The following is a 27568-nucleotide window of genomic DNA, read 5'->3' as shown; positions in this document are numbered from 1 at the left end:
TTTACATATCTAGATTATCCCCTGGATGGTCACATTGGAGTTTCCACAGATACCTCAACTAGACAGATCTAAGTTAAAACCCATTACCATTTTTTTCCAAAGTCTGCAAACTTTTTTCCTTCAAACTGTGTATGGAAGAAATTAGGAAAACATAGTGTGTTACAGATTCATTTAGGCAATATATACCTAGAGTAGAAATGTTATTTCTGGGAACCTGTCCTAAGAAAATATTCTCAAATACAGAGAATTTTCATACAAAGATATGAATGTCAATATTATTTGTAATATGCAAAAATTAGAAACAACTTAAATTTCTGACACTAAAGGGGTGTTGAAAAATAGGTTTCCTGCCTTGAGAAAATTTTATACAGCCATTAAAAAGTGATACTATAGGGCCGACCGAGTGGCGCGATGGTTAAGAACTCGCTTGGGATGCCAGAGGGCCCCGGTTTGGATCCCACATATGAGGGCCAGTGACACTGCCCTCCACAGCTAAGATGCTGAACAACAGCTCAACCTGGAGCTGGGCTGCCATGAGTTGCTGGCAACGGTGTAGGCTGCATCCCCTGTGGCAGTGGGTTGCCATGGGCTACCATGTGTAGCCAGCAGCCAGCGTGAGCGGCCGTCCAGAAGCCGGCGACTGATCTGCCTCGCCCGGGAAGAGTGCAATGATGGTGCCAACTTGGGCCAGTGAAGCAACGTCCTCCACAACTAAACTGAAAAACAAAACGACAGCAACCTGTCTGTTCCCCTTCCCCCAATTCCCCAGCACTGTTCCCCATACCCCCAATTCCCCAATAAAAATCTTAAAAAAAAAGTGATACTATTAAAGGTTATGTAACAATATGACTAATATTAATTATTAAATAAATGAAAAAATGTTACAACTAGTTAAAAGAAACTTTTTGTACAAAAAATGAGAGTAACTTAAAAATGGTTATATCCCTTCAACAAGAAAGGAAAATAAAAACAAACAAATGGTTATAATAATAGGGAGAAAACATGCATGATTATATTTCTTCCCCAAGTATTCTATAGTTTCCATATACTATTAAAAAAATCTGTATTATCTCAAAAGCATTGTTTTAAATCATATCTACTTAAAAAGAAACTGGAAAATAAGAGAAATCATATTAGTATTTATCTGCCTCACATGTTCATTTCTAGTTTCTTAAAGGAAAAATAAAACAGATTAACTTACTTTCTTATAAAGCAATTAGTTCATTGCCAATGTAATTTTTACAATAAAGTCTAGGTCACTGAATAGGAAACAGAATCTAAAATGAATAATTTGTGTATTTTTTTAAACTATCTTAATTTGTATTAAAAAATTGTAACAGTTAAAAGCCAAAAATCTTCATTAAATCATCTTGCTCACATTACTACAAGAAATACCGTAAAGCTATCTGCTAAATGTTTTAGATGTTGGTGAAGTACATTAAAAAATAAGATTGGTTGGATGAACGAAAAACATTTAATTCAATGTGGCATGTTATAATTATGATTCAGAGCATGAGCACTCTATAAAGAAAAAGCCTTTCAACCTTTTTAAAATGTTCAAGTCTAATCTAGTCTCCAGCCTATTATCATTTTAAATTAAAAGTCACAATCATAGAAACAAATTCTGGGCCAAGAAGAAAATCAACAGCCTCTGTATCCAGAGTTCCATTTTGTTTATGTTCTGCATTTGTGGCTCATTTCTTTTTCTAAACAAATATGTTCACATTTTGATTGGATAGTTAAATATTTCAGTTTTATCCCACCATTCACTAAAGTAGACGTAAATTAATTTGAAGGGAACATGATGGCAATATATTATAGCTATCTCCTTCTTTGAAAACAAATGCATCATCTCTGTCCTGATGTTTATGTTCTGTGAAATCCCTCAGCTGAGTTGGAAATTTATATTTCAGTGGGGGGCCATTATGTTTTGCAGTGTTATATCACAATCACATCATATCCATGCTTTAGGAAGAAATCTGGGAAAATGTTTTTATGGTCCATTTTTCAAGTGCATTCTTTATTCCATTTTAAATGTATAATTATTTTGACTTATTTTTATTTAATGAAATTAAGTATGTATTTAAACATTTTTGTTATGCCCAATATTCATCAGACATTCTTCAATAACATATTACTGTAATTATTCATTGATACCAGAAAACGTTATTCTGACAGCCAAAAAAAAAAAAGAGGGGATGAAAAGAAGTCCTATGTACATTTAGAATTTAATGAATATACAAGGAGGATAAATAGGCTAAAATAAAAAAAAATTATGGGTCATTATAATCATAGCACCTATTTCTAAACATATATTATCTGTGCCATCCTAAAATAGGAAAAAAAAATATCACTCAAAAAAGAAGTACTAGACATTAGGTATTATGAAAGAGTTATTAAATTTCCTATGAATGGCTACCTTCCAAATTTTCCTTGACACTTGAAATTGAGTTGAGTATAGTTGAGAAAGCACTGCATGTAGCATCAAAAGACAGGGCTCAACCTGATTTTACCATTTATTTCTCTGTAGCCTTGGGCAGGTTAACTAAAGTATCAACATCCAAGCTTTATTATCAATGAAATAAGGACAGCAATGCCTCTTTTATTTCATAGTAGTGTTGGAAAGGAAGTGAGGGAGAAAGAAAGAATTCATGTTGACCTAGTTCTCTGTGTGCCAAACCTGAGCTGGATGGTTTCCTAGGAAACACTTTTAAAAAATCTTATGCAATGAATATTTTATTCCAATTGTATAGGTGAAGAATCCAAGTTATCAATTTATATTTTGTCCGAGGTCACAAAACTATGTGACAATGATGGGATTTGAATACAGATCTCTGTGTTTCTGGGGTAAGGAGGCTGACCAACTGTCCTGGTTGCCTGGGGCTGTTCACAGTTTTAGAACAAAGTCTGGGTCGCAGGAAACTCCTCAGTCTCAGGCACACTGGGATGACTAGTCCCCTTGGGTAGCAAATGTCACATCAAATGAGTAGGGTTACAGGAAATGAGACCCTGGGTGAGTTGTAAACTATGCTAAAAATATAAGCTATTAATCAGCATTTTTCCTTCATTTTTCCTTTAATACTACATATCCTGATATAAAACTTGATTGTTTTTGCAATGTTTTGAAAACCATTATTCCAATCTATAAAAGTCTCTGATCCAGTAGGTTCAGAAAACGATTCTCCCGTTCATACGTTAAAGGCTCTGAGAAATCCTGAAGTAACATTTCAGTTTAACTCTGATCAGCATTGCCCAAACTAATTACTATTTTAAAAATCTCCTTAAAACCAATGACTTCCCATAAAAATAGTGTTCTGTGTAACATACCATGGAGTGTAAAAAGTGTTATGTACTGGTAAATTTTACATACTCATTTAAAAATATCATCAATTTTTACTTAAATAAAAGTACTATAGGTGAAAGATATTTCTCTAGAGAATCTTACACAAGAGAACTCTCAGCTTCTTCATTTTACAAAATTATCATTATGGTAAAAAATAATGAGCTCTAGGAAAAATAAGGAGGCCTATGAGAAAAGTTTTAGAAGTTTTTCTTATTTTTTAAGATTCTTGGCAATGTCCAAGGATGAACTTAAAACCACAGGAAAAGAACAGTACTAAGCACTATATTATGAAATTAAGTTTATTCACTTGTATCAATTTCAAATTCAACTGCAGTTTACCCTCTGGAAAGAGCTATCTGTGATAAGGTCATCTTTAGTTTCCCAGAAAGCCTTTTCAACATACCCTTTGAAATTTCATAAAATCAAAAAAATCTTCATAAAAGCTCAATATTAGTGGAGCAACAGGAACTCTCATTTATTGCTAGTGGGAATGCAAAATAGTACAACAACTTTGGGAGACAATTTGGCGGTTTCTTACAAAACTAAACATCCTCTTGCCATATGATCCTGAAATTGCACCGGTTGGTATTTACCCAAAGGAGTTGAAACCCTATGTCTACTCGAAAACCAGCACACACATGTTCATAGCAGCTTTATTCATAATTGTCAAAACTTGGAAGCAACCAGGATTTCTTTCAGTAGGTGAATGGATAGATAAATTGTGGTGTATATAGACAATGGAATATTTTCAGCACAGAAGGAATGAGCTACCAAGCCATGAAACGACATGAAGGAACTTTAAATGCATATTACTAAGTGAAAAAGCCACTCTGAAAAGGCTTCATACTGTAGGATTGCAACATTCTGGAAAAGGCAAAACAATGGAGAGAATAAAAGGATCAGTGGTTGCTAGGAGTTGGGAGTGGGAGGAGGGATGAATAGGCAGAGCACAGAGGATTTTTAGAGCTATGAAAATACTCTGTATAAAACGATAATGATGGAAGCATGTTCTTACACATTTGCCCAAACCCGTAGAATGTACAACACCATGAGTGAACCATAATGTAAATTATGGACTTTGGGTAATTATGATATGTCAATGTCGATTCATCAATTCTAATGTATCTCTCTGGAAAGTGAAGTTGATATATGGGAAATATCTGTACTTCCTGCTCAATTTTGTGTAAACCTAAAACTGCTCTGAAAAAATAAAGTTTTCATATTAAAAAAATAATTAAAAAACTCTACATCTTTAGTAAGCTCATAAGCTGTACTGTGTTTCCAAGGGTGAAAAGTCAGCTCCATTGGCAAGGAAACAAAATTAGCATCCTTTATTATTCTCTATAAATAATAAAAATAATTTTAAATTTACTGTGAAGAGAGACTCTTCATTTTTTGAAAAAAACACATTGACAACACATTTTTTTGCCTAAATTATCCAGTTGGCTATTGACCCTGACTGAAAATCTTGCTTATGGGCTAAGACTTTTACATCCTGAAATTTTTAGATTCACTTAATGATTCAAATTTCCAGATAAAACTAATCAGATTGACCAAGATAGAAAAAAAAGATACTCAAATCAATATATTGTATGGTTATGATTCACCCAGAGGTAGGTAAAGACTTCCTTGGAAGCAGATCTTTTATTTTATTGGTTGCATAAATTCTTTTCCCTGAATCACCCCAACTCCTAGGACTGTTCTAAAACAAGGTAAGAGTTTCTTATTTTTTATAATCTATGAAAAATAAAACAAATAGTGTCCAGCATAATTTAGGATTTGATTTCAGCACCTGGAGTTCGGAGATGACGCCCTACAAGCCACTACAGTCTCTGAGAGAAAGAAAGCCATTTTGGAAAGTCATAGATTCAGCAAAAATTAGAAATGTTAGTGTATTTTTTATCAAAATTAGCACTTTACATAATCATGGTATTAGAGATTTAGGAAAACTCTTAGAGATCACTTACACTTATTCCCTTTACAGAGGAAAAAATGTGGAAATGAGAGGAACCCAGATATCCTGCAATAATGCATTTTTATGTTTAATGTATTTAAATATATATGTATATATATATATACATATATGTATATGTATGTATGTATGTATATATAGTCGGAAAAGTCATGATGTATTTTTTCTATGTTTTTTGTTGCAAAAATGCATCATGACTTTGGACAACACCATATATATATATATAAATATATAAATAGTGCAACATTTAAAAATGTTTTTTTAATAAAATATGTATATTTGTGAATATGAAAATTTTAATTTATGAGTTTATTTCAGTCATATCCACATTTTTTAAACCACAAAATATAAGGAACTAAACATGTGAAGCCTTAGGTTCTTGTGTGGCAAAATACTTTAATATCAGGAGTAGGAGATGCCAATGTGTCAACTGTGGTTTTGGTCAGTTAGAACATTCAAGAAGCAAGACTAATTCTATTAGGCCACCAGGGTACTATTTAATGCACAATACTAATTACTCGACTAAAAAAGATTATACTATTTTCAGACAGGCCTAATAACTCTCTTAGGATAGCAATTAAGAAAATTTGAGTCTGTGCTATAAGTCATTTCCTGAGGAAAATGAGATTCTTGTGAGAAAGCTATTATTTAAATACCACGCAAATGTCAGTCATGTATTATTGTTACATTCAACACCAACAGGAAACGTCAGACACAAAAGTTGAACTAAGGTTTGTGCTGTTGGTATGACAAGGTTGAATGCATAGTTCTAGCTTGCAAGTTGCTGCAGACACCAAGAACACTGAAAATGTATCTAAAGATAAAAATATTTATAAACTATTTTTGAGAGAGTGGCAAATCATCTTCATAATCTTTCTCTTTTTGAAAAAAAAATTAAGGAATGAAAAATGCCCTTTTTTTTTTTTTTTTTTTGTTGAGCCACCCTGACACCTGTTGGCAGCTCAGTGCAGGTCGGGTCATGAGTCAAACCAGCAACCCTGTTGCTCAGAGCTTCCACCCCTGAGTGAGCTCTTAACCAACTGAGCCACTCAGCCAGCCCCCCGTTTGGAAAATGCTCATTTTTAAGTGCAGGTGCCGTGATGGTTCAGGTCTGATTACTACAGTCATTTTATATTTCATCAAGTAAAATAACACTACTTTTCTTCCACGGCTGAATAAAAGAACAGTTAAACCAAATTTCATAGCAATGATAATTACCTATTACTTTCTTTCTCAGTGATTAGATATTTTCAAAGTGTTCATTTATAGTTTTCATTTCATCACTCTTTATTTCAACAAGTACCTATTCCTACTCTGTGCAGCCTACTGTAGGAAATTTGGGGTCAATAAGGGAGACTCCCTTTCGGATTCTTGTTTTTAATCCACAAAACAACCTGTCTACTGAATTTGTATCTGTAGGTTATAAATGAATGGTTATGCTTTTTGCAATTATTATTTATTTTACCAATAAAAAATTGAAAGAATTGGCCAATGCAACAAACACTTTGTTTCCGTCCACCCGCATGCCACAACCATGATTCACACTATCGTCTGTTGTCTAGATTGCTTGCGGTATCTTAAGAAAAGCTCCCCTGCTATCACGTGCACGCCCTGCAATCTGTTGTCACCAGGGCAGGCACAGTACTCTTCCTGTATCCAGACCATGATCATTACCCTCCTCTAGTAGTTCCAATTGCTCTCGGAATAACACACACAAAATTCCTTAGGCACACAGGATCTGGATCTTGCATATTTCTAAAGTATTAGTTCTGAGAATTCCCTCAAAACACCTGTTCAACCTCTTGCCTTATGGAAATGTTGACACTTTCCTCACACTGGGGACTTGGCAGATCATATTTCCCTATGCGGAGCCCTTGTCTCTTCTCCCTCCTAATTCCCACCTCTCCTTCCAGTTTAAAATTCCGTATTGATTCTTCTAAGAAGGCTTCTCCTCTTTCCAGAACTTGGATTAGGAGCCTCTAAGAGAAGCTAGCAGAGTCCCTTTGTTTTCCTCTATTTGTTCATCGAGAGAACCTTTATTAAATAAGCTACTCTGTACCGGGCCTTATTCTAGGAGCTGAGGATCCATCAGTGAGCAAACAACAACAATTAAAAAAAATCCCTTCCCTTGTTGTGGCTGTTACTGTGAAGCAGGAGGACACAGATAATGAACAATGTAATGAATAGATTAATTATAAATACAGTACACTAGAAGGCAATGATGGGAGAAAAATGGAGCAGAGAAAGGGCAATGGGACATACCCTAATGGGTGGAGAGGTTGCGATTTTCAATAGAGAGCCTACTATTGGCTTCTTCGAGAAGACAGAATTTGAACAAAACCTTAAAGAATGAGGAAGCTTAGCCATGCAGATATTTAAGGGGAGAATAGTTCAGAAGGGGAAAAGCCAGTACAGAGACCTCAACGTGAGAAGGTGACTTTTGTGCTGAAGGAACAGCAGAAAGGCCCGTGGGGCTGAAGCAGAGTGAGCAAGCGAGAGAGTGCCAAGAAAGGACGGCAGATGTGACTGGGTGAAGGGTACTTAGGCCTTACGGGCCAGTGGGAGGACTTTGGCTTTTACCTCAGGTGAAACCGTGGGCAATTGAAGGACTCGGAGCAGAACAGTGACATAATCGAATTTATGTTTTAAAAGGACCACAAACATGGACGATAGAGGGGCAAGTGTGGAAGGAGGGCAACCGGTTTAGGAGATCATTGCAATAATCCTGGCAGATGTGGCTGCATTTAGGGGGGATGCAGCAGAGGTGGTAAGAAATGAAGCAGAGCTGATAGGATCCCTGACAGATAGGATGTTGGGTACCGGAGACAGAGAGGAGTCAAAGACATTTCCAAGTTTTTGGTCCAGAAGACACCTGAAAAGATGGAGTTACCATCAACTGAGATGGAAAGACTGTTGAAAGAATAGTTTGCAGGAGCTGCACTTGAGTCTCCCTGAGTCTGTCATGCCATCGCACCATTTGATGAGTCTCTGTAAGTGTTGCTGTCTCCCAAACACCCTCTCATGCTTCTCCTCCTGTCCAACCATGTGCTAAGCCCCGTCCAGGCATCCCACCTCCCTTCACATCTCTTCTCCCACACTGTCCTATCATATGCAGTAGCCTGGCACATTTTACATGCATCATTCTCTAGTTGCTCATTTTCATGCTTGCCTCCTCCATTAGACTGTAGATGATCAAAGGCAGGAGATATATATTTCTTTTTCTCTCAGTTCCTGGCCCTGTAGTCCATGAGCAATACGTGTCTGTGTTAGAATGAACGGCCACATAAAGCCATATCCCGCCCCCCCACCCCGATATTCAGTAATTTTGATCAAGCTTCAAAGGCCATACACAATATGTCTCCTATTGGCACCCATGTGTCCAAAGCTGTGCTAAGTCCTTGTAAATGTTGTTTAATCTTCACAGCAACCTGGGAATTAACAGCCACTATTGCACTGTGGAGCTGAGCTGGGAGGTCAAATAGTAAATTAGGGCCTATGTTTTTACTTATAAGTCTATGCTCTTTGCGGCACCCCATAATGAAGGGCCATCACAATCTCTCTGAAACTTGGCAGATGGCAGCCAAAAGGGAGGCACTGTGGAGAAAAACGCTACAGCAAGAAGGGAGCAAAGAAAAGTCACCCGGGAGGTTCTCAGCAGAGGCAAATCTAGTGCTGGGTTTTGGCAAAAATGTTAACAGAATGCGTTGCCAAGATCTCTCATACCCCAAATTCACTTTGCATTTTCATACATGACACATGAGCCTTAATAATGATATGACTTTCACGAGAAAAAAAAATCATCTCATTTTGCCTTCATCCTTCTCACAGCGGACAGCAGTGGGAGGCAACAAGATGACTAACAGTATTCAAAAGGAGCATTTGGTTCCATTTGAGGATGAATGCCACACGTGCTCTTCAGCAGCGGACTTAAATGGCATCATCTCTGAATGGATGCAGGCCTGCAATTCTACAGCATGGACTCAGCAGTCAGAGCCCTAGGGAGTGCAGTTGGAGACAGAACACTGACACGGACTGAAAGACCAGGTATCCGTTTGCCTTCTCTGCAGCCTGTTACGTGACGGTACTCCCAGAAATCCACGATACTGTTATAAACGATATGAGTGCTGAATCTCAATCAAGGTCACCACACAAGAAGTTACCTCGTCTGGAGAAAAAATTAATTCTGGGTTATTATTTAACACCCTGTGGGATTCTTGCCTGAATTTGACTTAAGATTAGTAGGATCTATTTACACACCTAAAAGTAGAAAACTTCAAAGCTTCAAATCCTTACCTAGAACTAGTCTCATAGCCAGACACAAATTGAAAGCCAAACATCTATATCTGTTTTTTTTTTTCATCCTGTGCAGAAAAATAACACAACACCAAACCTCTCCATGATATATAAACGTAACTGTGAGAGCAACTGAAATAACACTGCCCCTGACTGGTTCATTTGCAATCTGGTTTATGATACACACATAAACAGAAAAAAATCCCCATACATTTGAAAAGGTTTTGCAACTCTAGCTCTTAATTTTCATAAGTCCAGTTTCATGAAGAGTGAACATCACCTCTCCCTACTCACTCCTTGATCCTCTCTTCACCAGGTTTTACTGTTATCACTGCTCTTAATAAGGTGACCAGGAGAAGAAAACAAAAACAAAAACAAAAACAAACCTGCCCATCAACAGCAGAAATACTTACTATTTGGAGGTAAATATGTGCATGAATGCATGAGACCTCAGTGTGTCCAAACCATGGAAAATACGAGATGGGTCTGGGTAGTACTTATATCAAATAGTACATCACACTTCCCATTCAAAGATTCTTTGTCTGATTGCATAAAGCGTTACATTTATTTTTTAATTACTGAAACAAATTGAGAATTTTGTCTTCTTCCTAAGGTGTCCCAGAGAACAAGCTACTAGCCAGCAGTTCAATATAGATAGATGTTGATACAGAAGTAGATGCAGATATTGACAGATGGAGACATACCTTAATTGTAGTTGTGTGTGCGCCGGGGTATTCTTTTTCTTCAAGTGTTGACCATCTTTCTATAAATTTAGATACCAGAGAATCATCATAGTCCACTATCTGAAATCCAGAGACGTTTGCGCCTCCAAACTGAATTTTTAATAGGTCTCCGTCAGTAAATCCCTAGACAAAAAACATATTTATGTCAAATAGAACTTAACGTTTACGAAATAACTCTATACCCTGTGGTTTTACGAACTTCAAAGAACACACAAGAGATAAAAAGCCTATAGGAAATGTTTCATGAATTTATCAGTCCAAATTCTTCACCAGCATTTAGCGTCATCTTGGCATCAGAGCAGTTCCTTAATCAATGGTCGTTTATTGTTGTATGTACATAAAAAGCACCCATTTTATTGAGAAATCACCCATGGACAAGGAACAGGTTTTGTTTATTGAATCTACAGAGTGCCACCACGTGGTTACAGGTTCTTAACAAGAGACTATTTCTCAAAGAGCTCTAACATTGTGAGCTAGTTATTACTACTATTCAAATGGTTCCTTCTCTCACATTCACATCTTTTAAATGAGAATGGAAGTTACTAAATGCCTAGTCATTTTTGAGAAGAATTAAACAATTTCACATTGAGCATGAAATGTAATTTTTGATTAAATTAAAATAATCAACTTCTCTTGCATTATTAGAATGAATTTGATCACTGCTAAAACTATCATATGGTGCTTCCATTGATTTCAAATATTATGCTGTCATAAACTATATCTCAGTTTGAGAGTACATTCTCTCAAAGATGAAATCACACATTGAGTAAGCCAAAATTTTAAATATTTTCACCTTAGACACTTATTCCTTATTGTGCATAGATTGAATATATCCTGAATCTAAAATATAGAAGAAACTTTTCTATGTGTTGATATTTTAAAATTACTTGTGTGGAGAAGAATAATTACTTTATGATTGGCTCCTGATTTTGTTTTTTCTTTTTTTATCAAAATAATTCCAGTAGTGCAAAAGGTGTATAACAAAAATCATAGATGCTTCTGCTGTGCCCCACCGATACTCCAGTTAAGCTGCTTGAAAACAATTTCAATAATATTTATTTTTCATGTATATACTTCCATACTTCTGCATGACACATCTTTGCTGTTCTTTCTTAATTTATCCATTTTAGATATTTTTGTTGAGTCGTTGCTTATACCAGATGATTATGTAATTCATTTACCTAACCAAGCCATGTATCTTCTCACCCACTTTAATGTTCCCTCTTTTCATATTTATAATTCTGCTACTCAGAACAAAGCCATATAATGTGCTAGGATCGCATTTTCTTTCTTGCATAATTTTTCATTCTAATGTTAATAATTGCTTCATTTTTTTTTCACTACGGTAGCTTTCTATATACCTATCCTTAGTTTATTCCAGTTGGTCCATTAAAACTTTTCATGTTTAGATGAATAATGCTATTTTTAAAAATAGAATATTTAAACTATCAAGTAATCTGTGTCATTTTTTCCCCTAAATATTTAATTTCTAGGATAACCTCCTCCTCAATGCAGTGATCGAAATTGGTTCCTCTTTTCATCTGCTCTGCAGCTGTTAGTGTGGAGTGTCCCTTCATCACTTTTCTGAGTAGTTCCCCTGTTTCCTTGATCACACTTTTCTCTGATGTTTTACTCCCCTCTTCTGCTCCAGTCCTCAATGGTTTCCTGAGACACCATGGAGGTACATTTTTTGAGACCTTCAATATCTGAAAATACCTTTATTTTGCTGACACTTGATTAGTATTTTGGCTGGGTATAGAATTTTAAGTTGAAACCCTTATAATCTGAAGGCGTATTCTGCTGACTTTTGTTTCTGTTGAAGAAAAGAATGTCATTATTTCTAATTTTTTTTTGTATGTGACCTACGTCATACTCCTGCCTGCTTCCCACCTGCCAGAAATCTTTAAGATCTTCCATTTATCTCTGAAATTTCATGATATTTTCTTTGAAATATGAAAGAGACCCTTTTCTTTCATTATTGTATGTACTCAATGGACAGATTTGTGTCATTCAGTATAGAATATTTTTCTGAATGTTTCTTTGATAATTTCCTTTTCCTGCTTTTCCTATTCTGTCCTAAAATGCTTGTTATTAAGACATTGTAATCCTTAGATTAAGTGTCTAAATCCCTTACAGTTTCCCCCACACACACCAATTTATATTGTATTGTTATTTTATTATACCTAATCTGGAAGATTTTCTCAGCTTTATCACCAAAGTCATTTAATTTTACTTACTATTTTAGTAAAAAAAGTTAACATCCCAAAGCTCTTTCTTATTCTCTGATTTTTGTTCTTTTCTGTAGCATTTATTTTTTTATAGATAATAAATTTTCTCTTATTTCTCTGTAGATACTCACTTCAATTTTAAACATTTTTCTCGTGATATCTGCTTGCCATGTTTTTGTTTGTTAATTTGCATTATCCTATATGGCAAAGACTTTTTCTCAAATGCCTGATTATGCTTGGCTATTTAACAGTAAGACACTGAAAAGTTTCTTGAAATTTCTATGTGCAGGGAGAGGCTCGCTGATGATTGTTCTTTACTATAAGGCTGATAGTCAGGTGGGGTGGATAGCAATCCTTTTTGTCTGTATTTGAAAGTTTGAAGAAATGAGAAGTGGATCCCATTATGCCCACATCTTCAACACTTTATGTACAAGTTATCTTTTTTTTTTTTAAGATTTTTATTGGGGAATTGGGGGAAGGGGAACAGACAAGTTGCTGTCATTTTGTTCTTCATTCTAGTTGTGGAGGACGTTGCTTCACTGGCCCAAGTTGGCACCATCATTGTGCTCTTCCCGGGCGAGGTAGATCAGTCGCCGGCTTCTGGATGGCTGCTCACTGCGGCTGCTGGCCGCTCACGCTGGCTGCTGGCTACACACGGTAGCCCATGGCAACCCACTGCCACAGGGGCTGCAGCTTACGCCGTCGATGGTGACTCACGGCAGCCCAGCTCCAGGTTGAGCTGGTGTTCAGCATCTTAGCTGTGGAAGGCAGTGTCACTGGCCCTCATATGTGGGATCCGAACTGGGGCCCTCTGGCGTCCCAAGCCAGTTCTTAACCATCGTACCACTCGGCCGGACCAAGTTATCTTTTTAAATGCTGCATTAGGAACTTAATCATATCCTGTGTTTTGGGAGTCTAATCAAACATTCAGCAGTTTCTGGAGAAAATAACCAAAAATCTGAGGATGATTTTTCTATTTTTTCCTAACCACATTCTTTAATATTCATCAGACACTGGAGAGTGGAAAAGGGACATTCCCAATCAGGAGTTCAGAAGATGAAAGCTCTTCAACTTCGGATGGCATTCTTCAGTTTTAAACGTCTGAAATTTTCAAGTGTCCTCTAAATTTTCAGAAACTGCAGCACAGTACAGATTCTTTGAACTTACTGATTCACTAGAAATTCCATATGGTGAGGATACCAAGGATCAGGAAAGGAAACACAAAACTTGAATTCAGATAAAATGTTAGGTAGATTTTTCTCCAGAAGGATGACTACAGAATGAACTTGCTTTTTATTTTTAAAAGCTTTTTACTTTGGTCATTCAAACACTTCTCTCCTTTTTCATAGCATCAGCTATCAACTCTCAAATTGATGAGCCACCTTCTGTCATTATTTCTCAATGTTCCAATATAATCTCCTCCATCTGGACATTTTTAAATATCGCAGCTTTCAGCGTGGCCCTGTGTCGTTCATCAAATGGCACGATTCACACAGGGGACTCACTGTTCAGGCTGTTTCCTGCACACAGTTTGGTTCTGAAGAGAATGAATACAGGGCTGATCTATTTTAACTCTTACTTCCCTGAGAGGGAGTCATTTAGGATCTATATTACTTATAAGAGTAAGTTCTAATGAATTTTTATAGTAGTTAGCCATTTCATTACCAAACAAAAACTTTATCTTGAATAGTTAATTTCTCCCAAGAGCGTATAGGTTTGAGATTCTAAATTGTGAGTGCCAACTTCTAGTGAAAACAATATGTATCAGTCATAAGGTTGTAATTCATTTTTTTCTTATCTCTTTCCATCACTACTAGAAATGTCTTCTGATGTAACAGTACGATTCCAGAAACCATGAATTAATCTGTATTTGTATAAATAGGAATGATTTCTAGAGTCCTATTATGCTATTTAGAAAAAACTCAGTTTCTCCCTCTCTCTTTTTTCTCACCTTTTTGTCTGAGTTTGGGGAGGAGTGATGTCCTCAGTCAAATAGAATCATGCTTAAAGAACATAAACCTTTGTAACTGTAAAGATTTAAGCTCATTTTATTGCTGATTTAAAAACTATTTTGAAAAAAGAAATATCTAATAAAAATTCCAAATTTACTCTGCATACATAAGAGAGGGAGATACAATTTACCACTTAGACATCCAGTATCATTTTAATTTGATGGGAAACCTAATGAAAAAGTGATCAGGTATAAGACTCTAATTTTCATTGTGTTGCTTATGTAGTAAGTAGTACATAAGAAACATATTATATCAATATTTCGGATATTTCCAGGTTTAATTTTTACTAAGTCATATTCTCACAAGTGCGCATTTATTTCATATTACATATGTTAAAGACTTTAAAAGAATGGGCAAAAGATAAAGTTTATAAAATACAGTGACAGTGAGAAACAAGGGGAAAGTTGGAAAGTTAAATTTTATATATTTTTAGAAATTTTCCCCTAGTGAAAATACACTTTTCAAGGCAGTTTATAAAGCTTGTCAAATAATGTTCTATAATTTAGTTCGTCATTTGTAATAATAGGAAATAGATTAGGAAATGTAAAGAGGGAAGTAAATGCAAAACGTAACAAAATCAGAAATACCTTGTCATTTCTCATCAATCGATATAATCAAAATATGTTTTTAAAAATACCACTAATAAATGCTGGCTGTTCAATTATTTTAATTAACAAAAATCTTTATTAAAATAGTAAATATTGATTCACCTACCAGATTTGCAATGATGTAATGGTACCCTTTAACATGTTTTCCAATGGTAATTACCTAACAAAGATAAAGAAACAATTATTTAATAAATGTAAATAATGTAAACATAAAATTACTGATGTCATGATCTGACTCAGGAAAAATTTTAAATATTATCTCCCATTTTTTGATGTTCCACAATAAGTCATATTTGATAAATTATAATGATCAAACTCAGATAATATTTCTCTCAGAAAAAAGTAACAAAACATTTTAGTTCCTAATAAATTTATCTTTCAAAAAGTCAATAACTAATTAAGAATAATTACCTGTTTTGTCAATAGTAAAAATAAAGCCACAAGATTGTAAAAAAAGTAAAATCAAAACATGTTGAATCCATGTCATAATTTTATTCCTACAAAAGCTATTTTTTTTCTTTTCAACGAAACATTAAACAGCTGAAACCAATATTTGAAATTTCATATTCACACATCTACGTTCAACGATAAGCACACATAGTTTATAGTCATACATAAATTTAAAACTAACATTAATAAGGATATAAAATAATTCTTTTTTTAATTATTAAATTTTTATTTTTCAATTACCACTGATATACAATATTATATTAGTTTTAGTATTTACAGTGTCAGATGGGCAAAATAATTCTTATATGGATCTATAATCTTGAAATGTGTATAGTTTAGTTCAAATAAGCGTTATTACCAGCCCAAGGCAGAAAAGTATCAGAGAAGCTAAGATTTCTCCACAAATCTAAGTCAAAAAGCAATCGCAAGATAAATGTATCATGGAACAAGTAGCTATTTTGGTACTACTCAAACAGTTTTGGACATTATTGAATCAATTTGACTTTTCACTGATCTATGTCAATTATGAAAAGAGTAGAGATGGTGAAATGATGACCATGTTGTCATCCCGATACTTAGATATTCAAATGTAATTTCTGTTTTTAAGAAAAGCAGTCACACAAATGGAAAGCAGGGAATGTCAGGGCTATGGACAAAAATTCAAATAATAAGCTCACTTTCCTGATTGCAGTTTTGGTAACTTCCCAATGCTTTTAGCATAAAAGATAGAGTCCATGATACGCTGCAATGCCCACTGATCTTGCAAGCTTGTCCAGGACCCTTTCTCCCCACTCTACACTGGAGATCCCCATGCTCTGCTAGTATTTTTGCACTCAAAAAGCTCCTTTCCATCCTCTCAGGCCTTGATATACTGTTTCCTTTGCTTGGAAAGCTGTCTCCACCACCATGTCCTTTATCTTATTTAAATTAAGGCACAGTGAATCTCAGCCCAATAATACCTCCTGGAAGAAGACTTCCCTGACTTTCTCTCCTAGACAAAGTCAAGTTCTACAAAGCAGCACATTTAGTTAAAGAGCAAGGACAACATCCTAAGAAGGATTCTACCATGAGCCACTTCGATATCCAGTGGTAGCTATTTGCAAGAGAGCTAGGTAGGGCTCATATTATATTCTACCCTATTTTATGTAAGCTGACTAAATCATCTTTTCTAAGAAACTGAAACCTCTGATTTGAAGAAAGAACATGGAAGACAGATGTTCTGAATGAAAAAAGTATATTAATTAGCATCAGCTGAATTAAGTTGATTATGTCCCTCATATTACCTACTGAAATCTGTTGGTTCTGCTTACTATTCATTCTAATGTCTGAATCATGAATGTCTTTCATCTGAGAATTAACAAAAAAACATAGTGTAAATGGTACTACCAGTAGTCCCTACTTGAGTTTACTGTTCATTAAGAGACAGGAGGGATATGAAAATCCATTAGCCTTTTTTCTATGTAAGAATTAGTACTAACAATCATATCTTTGCTTTATAATATCCATTACTATTGCACTAACAACAGAATATTTGTATTAATTTCTAAATGTGTTTTATGGCTGAATCCTATTCCTATTTAATTACGCACAGAAATAAGTTCCTCTCGGTTTTATGAAATGATAAGATACTCATAGTCTAACAAAGTTTAATTCTATTTCTGACTTTAAGCCACTGTGAAAATAAAGTTGTGTCCCAAGTCTGTTCTTTTATAACTATTGATAAATAAGTACATAGTGTTTACTTTTTATGAAATGTAATTCAAGCCCACTTTTTTCCTGGTAATCGCTATTCCTTGAAGGCCTTCCATGATCTCCCAATCTAAATTATCTCTTTCTGTAATTTTCTCTCAGAACATCCTGTTCTTTTCATTCATAGTATATACCATTGTTATAATTACACATTAATTTCTCTAAATACTTCAGGGATATTCACCTTGATGGGGCCTTGCTTGTTTTGTTGAACATTACTTTCTTGGATCTACTGCAGTGCCTTTCTAGCAAACATTAGACATTCAAAATGGGTTGAACAAATAAATGAGTGAATCCAAACCAGCCAAATGCTACTGGTATGTTAGCCCCTCATAGGTCATCCCATCCTTGTTAAGACAGGTATTCCTTCTCCATGCTCTTAGACTGCTTTGTATTATAATTTGTAATATTGTAGCATTATGTACAGGTATGTACATTATTTTCTTCCCTTCTAAACAATGAGTTCATGAGTAACAATGTCACTCTCTTACCTTTTTTTCCATCCCTCATTCCAGACACAGAGAATGTCCTCAATAAATGTGTATCAAATAATGCAACCATCAATAGTATAATATATACTCATTTAATATATTCAAGAGTGTCTTATGAAAATACAAATTATATATATATATATATATATATATATATATATATATATTTGCAAAATATTCTGTACATTTTCTTTGGGTGTCCATATGGATATTTATTTGATCATGATCATATATTTGCTTCAACACATTCCATTCCATATATTCCCAGTTTCTCTTGTTGTTTCTCTCTCCTAGTTTTGGAAACAATTATTTTCATACAGGCTTTGCCAACATTTACTATGATGACTGATGAACATTTAAATTTTTAAACCAGAGACTCACAACTAATATTAAAATTCAGTTTTAATGAGAATCTCCTATGGAATTCAAATGAGTTGTTGAGGTTCACATTTAAACAAGAGGGCTGCAGGTAATAAACTCTCCTAGATTCATCTCCTGAGATAGGAAATCAAGGTTTTTCTACTAAAATGTTCACCTCTCTGACATCCAACATTTAGTTCTGTCATATAAGAAGATAGCATTATTCAGTTATTCAATGACTCATGAGAAATCTATTTTGTATGTCTCAGGATCTATATTATTATATATCATTAAGCTTTGTCAACATTTATATTTATAAAATGCTTTGTGGTATACAAATTACTGAGCCTAATTTTATAATCAAAGCCTAGAAATATCAAGAAATGCATAATCAACTGTGTATTTTTGTTCCAGTCCTATATTATTCCAAGGAACAGTCACTAATACACACACACACACACACACACACACACATATTTGTGTAGTATATACCAAATATATTATAGCCATCAAAAACATTTAGAAATCACACACACATACACACACACACTCATTTATCATTTATCATCTAAGAGAAGAAGCAGATACCCAGTGAAGGAGATCTTAATAAATCACAATGCTGCTTCACCACCATCCCCGATTGCTTACCCTATCTATAAAACATAGCAGATTTTATTTTTATCATTAGGATATCACTGCATGACTTTCTATCCTGAAAGATCTTAAATTAAAGCAGGTGGTATAGTACGCACAGATAAAACATCCTTATCTCTGGGATCGTGTTACTCTTCAAACATACTAAATGAATCCATCTAGTTTACTGCTCCAACAATGGACACAGACCGAATGTGTCTTTCCTATATATTTTAATTTAATAGATTTATAGTGACACAAAATCTTCCTAATAGGAGGGAAACAATTACTTCTTGCAAAAATAAATAATGCTTTTCCTGAAGACATAAACCTATAACATTTAGACAACAATATAGACTTAATGCACGGTCCTGCACTCTATTGTTCGAAGTGATCCATGTATCACCAAAGAATTCATGAATGACTCACTTTTTCCTTAGGACCCAGACTAGTTTTTACTTAATTTTACATGTCTATTTCTTTATCTCTAATACTTTCCCCAGAATTATATTTTAAATTTCTAATTAAAAATATCGGTTTAGAACACTTACCAAGTAAAACATGAGTCAGAAATCATATACTGAGTATATTTCATGATTAGTCTGATGTGTCAGCATTATTGAAGACCATCTGCTATCGCTAACTGAAGCCAGAGTTAATTTAATTGATGATCTTTGCTGCATCCTACATAAACCGTAAAGTAAAAACTGCTGTTCAAGCACCTTACACAAATACCCATCCCAGATGCTGACGGTGCGTGCATATTCTATATTTGGTGCCATTAGGAAAGTGAGAATAGCAAACCTGGTCTACAATGTCGTTTACTTTATCCCGTTCACAGTCCAGGATTACACGCCGTTCCTTTTTTAACTCCAGATCTTGAAAAAGCGATCGGTAGGTCTCATCTTTCTTGTCGTTGTTAATGTTCCCCACATTGATAGCAGTCACTTGCCATTTCTTTTCAGCAGCTGAATCCAGCACAGCTTGCAGTGTCGATAAGCCTAGGATGGTGAAGCAAGATGACTGAGAGAGATACTCGAATAACTCAGAATTGTGTTGCAAAATTGACAGAGCATACATTTTTAAGGCTGATATTTCTGTGCAACTAAGGGGGTGTTGACTCTCTGAAAAGCGACAGCTATGATCTTGAGCATTATCTACTTATTTCTGCTGACCATTAAAAACACTTCATCTAAATGCTGTTGTTCTGAGTCAAAGTTTGGTGGGAAAATAGTATCCTCTTTATACAGCTCTCTCAATATCTTCCAGATATTACTACAGTGTAATGTCTTTAATACCTCTGGTTCAGGTGAAATGAAGAGACATTACAAAAATGTCTTTCTTCTATAGATTGGAAAATTGTTTCTATATAGATATATTGGGTTGTCGTAAAAGTCGTGACACATTTTTGCAACAAAAAACAGAAAAATACTTTTTTGACAAATTATATATATATATATATATATATATATGGTCTTATTTCATATTACTATCCTGAACTGGTTGAGTATATTTTCAGTAGATGTATCTATGAGTCTATTTGAATCTAAGAACCAGTAATTTCTCTGAGGCTGCTGTATTCCCTCCTATTGTTTTCTACTCAGCAGTTGTTGTAATTGTTTTTGACAGCCTTGTCTTGTAGTAGGTTTTTTTATTGGGACTGATCCCATAGAGCATAATAACACATTCACCTATTAACAATATGGTAGGACTTAGTTTTGTAGCACAGACCTGTTACATTTACTGAACATCCCAAATGTAAGACGATTTTACCACTTATTAATAACTATGCTTAGCATCATATGAGTTAGAAAATATTATGTTTATTTTTAATTGTTCATGCATTACCTCATGTGCAGGATTGAGGGGGAAAATAAGTTTGGAATTTCATTCCTAAAGGTAAATCTGCAGTTTAGCACTTGGAAAACCAGTGCATAAACTTGTCTTCCACATCACTCCAGCTCTTCACAGCCAACTCAAATCCATCATTTCTATTAAAAGCTTAATAAGCAACCCAAAATCAAGGTTCCAGAAATTATTCTGGATTCATAACACCATCTTCCTGATTCCAGAAAGACGTGCATGTTTCTCAGAATAATATTGATCCCTTTTTGTCTATATGAGGGAATTTACCTGAGATCACAACATTCTATAAGCTTTATTCATGTAGTAAACTTTATTTAAATTTGTTTGCTATGGCAAACAATATGTGCATTCTAAATGGTGTTAAAATTCTTTGCACCTGGAAAATATCATTAAAACATTTATTGATTAAATATTGGCCAAGAATATACCAGATGAACCTAGAACATCTTGTGATATCAGAAAGCAACGAAGCTCTCTGAAACTATCAGCATCATGTCAAAAGAATCCAGAGACAATTTTATGAGGATCACTTTAAATAAAGATGAGTCAATTTGAATATTAATAAGAATATTAACAGCAAAAGTCTTATTTTAAATCCATGAGTTTGTAATGATATTTAAAAAAATATCTGGTTGCCTTTAAAGGATGCTAGAGAACCAAGTTATTATTTTGATAACTAGTCAATAAACAAAGCATTTTTTTTGCCTTTCCTATATGAGCCTGTATTCAGTATAATAATTAAGGAATGTTTTTCTTTTTGGAAAGACTCCAGCTAATAAATTATGAACAAATATTGATTTAGAATTATAACCATCTTGTACCACCTAGTGAATTAATGAATCAAGACAACAATCATTGCTGCTTCAACACAAAAAGAGACAACCAGAAGTTACCTGTCTCCAAGTGGGAATGCTATATACCACTTAGGGAGTATGCATACCAAAATGTGAACAGGAATCTCCTCAAACTTCTAGATCTAACTACAATTTTTTAAAGAAATATGTGGCACAGAATAATATGCTAAATTCCACAGTGTTATAATCATCACAATGCAGACTGAAACTTTATATTATTGGGTTGTCCGAAAAGTCATGATGTATCTTTTCTGTTGCATGACTTTTCCGACAACCCAATATATTATAAAAGACTTAAAAGATATATTAGCCAATTGTGATATATGAACCTCACATTTATCCTGATTCCAGCAAACTGAAGAAAAGAATGGAGGGTGATATTAATGAATTATTATATGCTTATGTATTATAATAATATGATGGCTATGTTTAAAACAAGGTAATTGTTCTTTCAAAATACACACTGAAATATTAACAGTTAAAATGACATGATATCCGGTGTTTGTTTCAAAATAATTGTGAAGGGCAGAGGGATATAGAAAAAACAAGATTCTTCATTTATAGATTATTAATAAGGCTGGCTTAAGAGTCCTTGGGGGTCTTTGTATTATCCTCTCTATTTTGTAATTTTAAATATTTCATAATGAAAATATAAAATAATTTTTATCTCAAATTGGAAAGTTGAACCATAAACTGAACTTAAAGGGTATGCTGTTTTTTTGGCAAAACAACAAAATTAGTTTCCTTCATCCACTTCTGTGACAAAAAAATATAGGACAAACAAGAATTTCTCAAGGGAAAATTTAAATAGAGATCACATGCCATTGTAAAAAGCCTATTAATGGTAAAAATCTTTTAAACACGGTACTTCACAGATCACCTATAATCTCCATTCACTATCAGCAAATCAAATCCTTCCATGAGATAATTTAAATCCTTTTCCTGTTTTTCATCATTGAAGACAGAACACACAGATGGTGATCATGATCAATTCAACAGCTTCAAAACAGTTATTAAGCCTATCTAATTTTCTTTCCAAAGAAGAAAAAAAATGCTAATTTTCTAAACCTCTTCCACTGTCTAGATCCGAATATTCTACATTCTAATCATTATGCAACTTTTCCTTGTCAGCGTCCTAAAAGCATTACATTCACCAACAATGTTCTGTATGCTAGTTACACATTATCATAGAACACTTACAAGTAGGCTTCCTTTCTTTTAGACAATACATTATTTCCTTTCATTTTTATTTAATTATGAATTTTACCACATACTAAAATAAGTTTCAGGTATCCTTGACATTCTTTCCTATCTTTCAGCATATATTATAAGAATCTTTAAGTATAAATGACAATGTGTTAATGGATTTCATCAAGTGATATTTCTAAACCTAACATTTTTTGGCATTTCACCTTGTCAAAAAATATGATGTGCAAAATCAATAACAATGCATTTAAAGAAATGGCTGAGTTTCAAACTCATTTATTCTATGTGTCACAAGTAACTCACAGTTGGTATGGAGCCTCTGTTACTAAAACTCTCAGAATTAATATTTTCCAACCTATGAAGCCTAAAAAACAATTATATCCATTTATTAAGAAGCTCAACTGCTGAAGTAGCACATATCAGACTTGATGGGTGTAGTTTTGTCAGAAGACACTGAATAATTTTAAATCATCTCCTAAGGACAGCAGAAGTCACAAACCACAAAATGATCTAACTCAAAATTTGAAGTGAGTGCTGGCCCATGTTTAGTGATCCATATTCTTAGATTTGTTTTTTCAGTAATAGTAACTGACTCTCTCAAACTCTCTCTCAACTCGATCTCCCCCTTCACCACACTGAAAAGTTTTGTATTAACTCTTGTGACTTTAAAATTAATGGATTGTTGGGCCAGCCGAGTGGCGTGTTCATTAAGAGTTGGCTTGGGATGCCAGCTCTGAGCAGCAGGGCCCCGGTTTGGATCCCACATGGGGGCCAGTGACACTGCGCCCTCTACAGCTAAGATGGTGAACAACAACTCGACCTGGAGCTGGGCGGCCGTGAGTAGCCATCACTGGCATGGGCTGCAGCCCCTGCTGCAGTGGGCTTCTGTGAGCTACCATAAGTGGCCTGCAGCCAGCGTGAGCTTCCAAGAGCTGCCATAAGTGGCCATCCAGTGGCTGGCAACCAATCTGCCTCACCCGGGAAGAGCACAATGATAATACCAACATGGGCCAGTGAAGCCACATCCTCCACAACTAGACAGAAGAATAAAAGGACAGCAACTTGTGTGTTCCCCTTCCCTGATTCCCAATGCTGTTCCCCTCCCCCAATTCCCCAATTTAAAAAAAAAAAACTTAAAAAAAATTAATGGATTGTTTTAAAAATTTTTTTAACAAATCACTGAAAATGAATGTTACAACTATTAAGGTGAAAGTAAATTCAAACATATCACAAATTGCTGCTCTTGGTCTCTTGGTACCATATTTTACATAGGGAGGAAGTATTATTTGATCTATGCCTCTCTCCCTTTCACACAAACTGACATAGACATATCTTTATAAATACATTCAGCCCTTAATTCAGAATATAAACATGTATGGACAATAGGAGTTCTATATAAATGTTTGTGTATTTAAAACTATTGGTAGATATTAATCATTAAACTCTAATATCTATCCTATTATATCAGGATGTTGAGTTATTATAGCAGAGACTGATTTCTTATTACTGAATTACTTAAAACAAATAAAACTTAAAATACACAATTGTTTATCTACAAATAGAAAAAAAATCCATAATTAACTGTTCCTCCTAATAAACATTTAAAATATGTTCTAAAAAAATCTCAGGAATAGGAATATTACAAAAGTATCAAGTTCTAAATTCCCAGATGTTTGGCTAAAATAAAGAATGGTTAGATTGAAGTATTATTGGATTGTATTACTGCCTCATGTACCTAATTTTTACTGGAATAGTTATGTCCAGTAAAACTCTGGATATAATCCCCCTAAAAAAGTATTACTAGTAGTAGTTCAGTCTTATATTGAGCTGGTGTCAATAACACTGGGAGAAAAGCCATCAGCCTAAAAACTGGTGAAGTCTAAATGTTTTAGTTTGGACATTAAGGGGTGGAATTAAAAGTGATTACTGCAACTAGGTATATTTCATTCAGACCATGTCTTTCTTTTAAAAATATTTTCTTTGTTCCATTTAAAATTCATTGCCCTTATTCATCTTTCAGGCACAGAAATTAATATTCATGATCACTAAATCATGGCAGCCTGCCTAGGCCAGATTAGATTAACATATATTTCCCTCATTGACTTTCTCAGGAACATCTAAAAAAAAAGTGATTTGGAAGCATTTTTATTCCATGCATAATGTTTTATTGGAACTGGAGTGAAAGTGTTTCCCTTCAGGAAAACAGTATGCCTCAAAATTAAAACCAAGACGTGAATATACAAACATTAAGTTTTGGTTTTACCTACTGTCTATAGAAATGTATCACCTTAACTTATTGACAGTAAACCAATAAATAAAAACCACATTTTAATTAAGTTCTGCTTCAAATTCAGTACATATATATTCAAAGTAAATCTTGATTTAATGCATTAATAGATAACCTCACTACTGTCTAGTCCAAAATGTATTGAAGACCTTTCTAAATAATCTCTATGGAGCAGTAATATGCAACTTTTAGGAAGGGCACTGGGCCAACAAGTAGTGCCAGGCCACTGCCCACTTGGCAGTCCTAAAAGGTCACATGGCACCAAATGAACAGTTCAAGCACTTCTCTCACCAGTAAACTTGAAATAGACAAAGGTGATCTATACAAATCAGGATACATCTATGTCCTCTTTTGTTTATAAGTGAGATGTACCTTCCTGGACCTGTTACTCCACACTTGGATGGATGGTTGAATGTGGGAAAGGTATAATTGTTAAGAATAGTGCAATGAAGAAGCACAGAAACATTTTAAGTCTTTTTTTTTCTAGTTCATATTCAGGGTAGAATTTTGGAAGCCATTTTCACGCTTGGGCTCTATGCTGTTCAAAAGAACATCGATTTGTATATTTAGAAATTAAAAGTTTCAAATATGTTTACCTGATCTAGGCTCTCAGAAAAGTAAAGATTATTAAACACTGAAAAGAAAAGGAAAAGAAAAAAGAAACATATAATTTAGGAGGTGGAAAGGGTGTCACATCAAAAAACAGACCTAATCATTTGAAACTGAAGCACGTAGAGATGAAATCATGGAGTCTATTTTTTTTTTGTTTTTTTAAGATTTTTATTGGGGAATTGGAGGGATGGGAACAGTGCTTGGGAATTGGGGGAAGGGGAACAGACAAGTCGCTGTCTTTCTGTTCTTCAGTCTAGTTGTGGAGGACGTTGCTTCACTGGCTCAAGTTGGCACGATCATTGCATTCTTCCCGGCCGAGGCAGATCAGTCGCTGGCTTCTGGACAGCCGCTCACTGCGGCTGCTGGCCGCTCACGCTGGATGCTGGCTACATACAGTAGCCCATGGCAACCCACTGCCACAGGGGCTGCAGCCTATGCCGTCGCCGGTGACTCACGGCAGCCCAGCTCCAGGTTGAGCTGTTGTTCAGCATCTTAGCTGTGAAGGGCAGTGTCACTTGCCCTCATAGGTGGGATCCGAACCGGGGCTCTCTGGCATCCCAAGCCGGTTCTTAACCATCGCACCACTCGGCCAGCCCATGGAGTCTATTTTTAACACCATGCATACTATGGGTAAAGGGAATATATACACATTCTTAAATCATGTTAACATTAAAGTAAGAAGGTGCTTCCATGAGGTGCAAAAAAAATGGCTTAAGGAACAAAGAAACCAGGTAGCATGGTGAACGTATAAATAAACTTTTATAAATATAATATGATGGCAAAACTATAAAAATTAAGATAATAAGAGAACATTAGATAGCAAACATACCATTTCCATCAGCCAAATAAAACACTACATAAAGGTCAAATGTTATGCTAGTATTTTCAGTCTTACACATTTATCTCTTTACTTTAATGTTCTTCTCTGAACAATGCACTTGAGCTCAACTCAATTTGTATAATTTAATGATGAGATTATTTCATCACTTCAATTTCATTTAATAATTCTAAAGTATTAATAAAATCATTTTTTAAATGTCACAGGTTCTTTTTACAAGTACATAAATTCATCCATTCTCACCCGATCATTCCCTACAGTTTTCCTTTCTTTATCTCTTTTCAAATACTAGAGGTTCTCTTTTTCAGCTGTTGTCCATCTAAATTTTCTCAAAAGTTCAGTTTCACCTAGAGGGCACAGTGAAAGTAAAGTATATCCCTAAAGTAAAAATGTCACCTTCAACCTCGTGAGACATTAAAGCAGTAAAGACAATTCATCTCCTGATCCTTTAATTTAGCAAGCAAGGTTCAGGTTCTAATGTCATCTTAAACTTAGAATACACAGTTGCTGAACTCATTCACACTATTTATTGAATATCAACTCTGTCCCAGCATTACCTTCAGCATTTATGTGTATAGGTAAGAGCTGTACACCAGCGTTCAGGGTACTGCCTGGGCATTGGCTTCCTGGGGCTTATAGCCAGATCTTAAATAAAAAGCATAATGCTTCGCCTGTGTGACTAAACCAGTCCTTTGAACATAGTATTAGCTCAAAAGTGCTTCTTGGATGACAGAATGAATGCCACAATTAATTATAAATTGTGATCAGTAGTATGTAAGGAAATAGATTGCTTTGAGAGAGATGTATCAAATGCATCTCTGTGGAAATCTTGTATAAACTGAAAGGAAGGAAGAGAAAGAATTACAGATACATGCAGATTTGCCATGAAAGAGTTTGGTGCATCTGAGAAAGTGAAAGGTTAATTAGATGGATTTAGCATAGTGAGTGAGCAGGGCAGTAGTGGAAATTGGCAGGGAACAGATACCATAAGACTTTAAAGCCATGGTAAGAATTTTTAATTTT

General features: G+C 34.9%; 1 protein-coding gene across 7 annotated transcripts in view; it reads right to left on the bottom strand.

Moving 5' to 3' along the window:
• GRIA2 (glutamate ionotropic receptor AMPA type subunit 2) overlaps positions 1–27568 on the bottom strand; it is a 127721-nt gene that overhangs the window by 31395 nt on the left and 68758 nt on the right. For all 7 annotated transcript variants that reach the window (XM_019626472.1, XM_019626471.1, XM_019626475.1 and 4 more), the window contains exons 4-6: positions 19687–19883; positions 15306–15359; positions 10313–10474 (exon numbers count right to left, since the gene is read on the bottom strand). In XM_019626472.1, the coding sequence (XP_019482017.1) occupies positions 10313–10474; positions 15306–15359; positions 19687–19883 (413 nt within the window). The remainder of the gene's footprint in view (positions 1–10312; positions 10475–15305; positions 15360–19686; positions 19884–27568) is intronic.

The sequence above is a fragment of the Hipposideros armiger genome, unplaced genomic scaffold, assembly GCF_001890085.2.
Source record: "Hipposideros armiger isolate ML-2016 unplaced genomic scaffold, ASM189008v1 scaffold_679, whole genome shotgun sequence".
NCBI classification, from domain to species: domain Eukaryota; kingdom Metazoa; phylum Chordata; class Mammalia; order Chiroptera; family Hipposideridae; genus Hipposideros; species Hipposideros armiger.
Note: the sequence above shows the minus strand (reverse complement) of the source record. Positions and strands in the feature narration are given on the sequence as shown.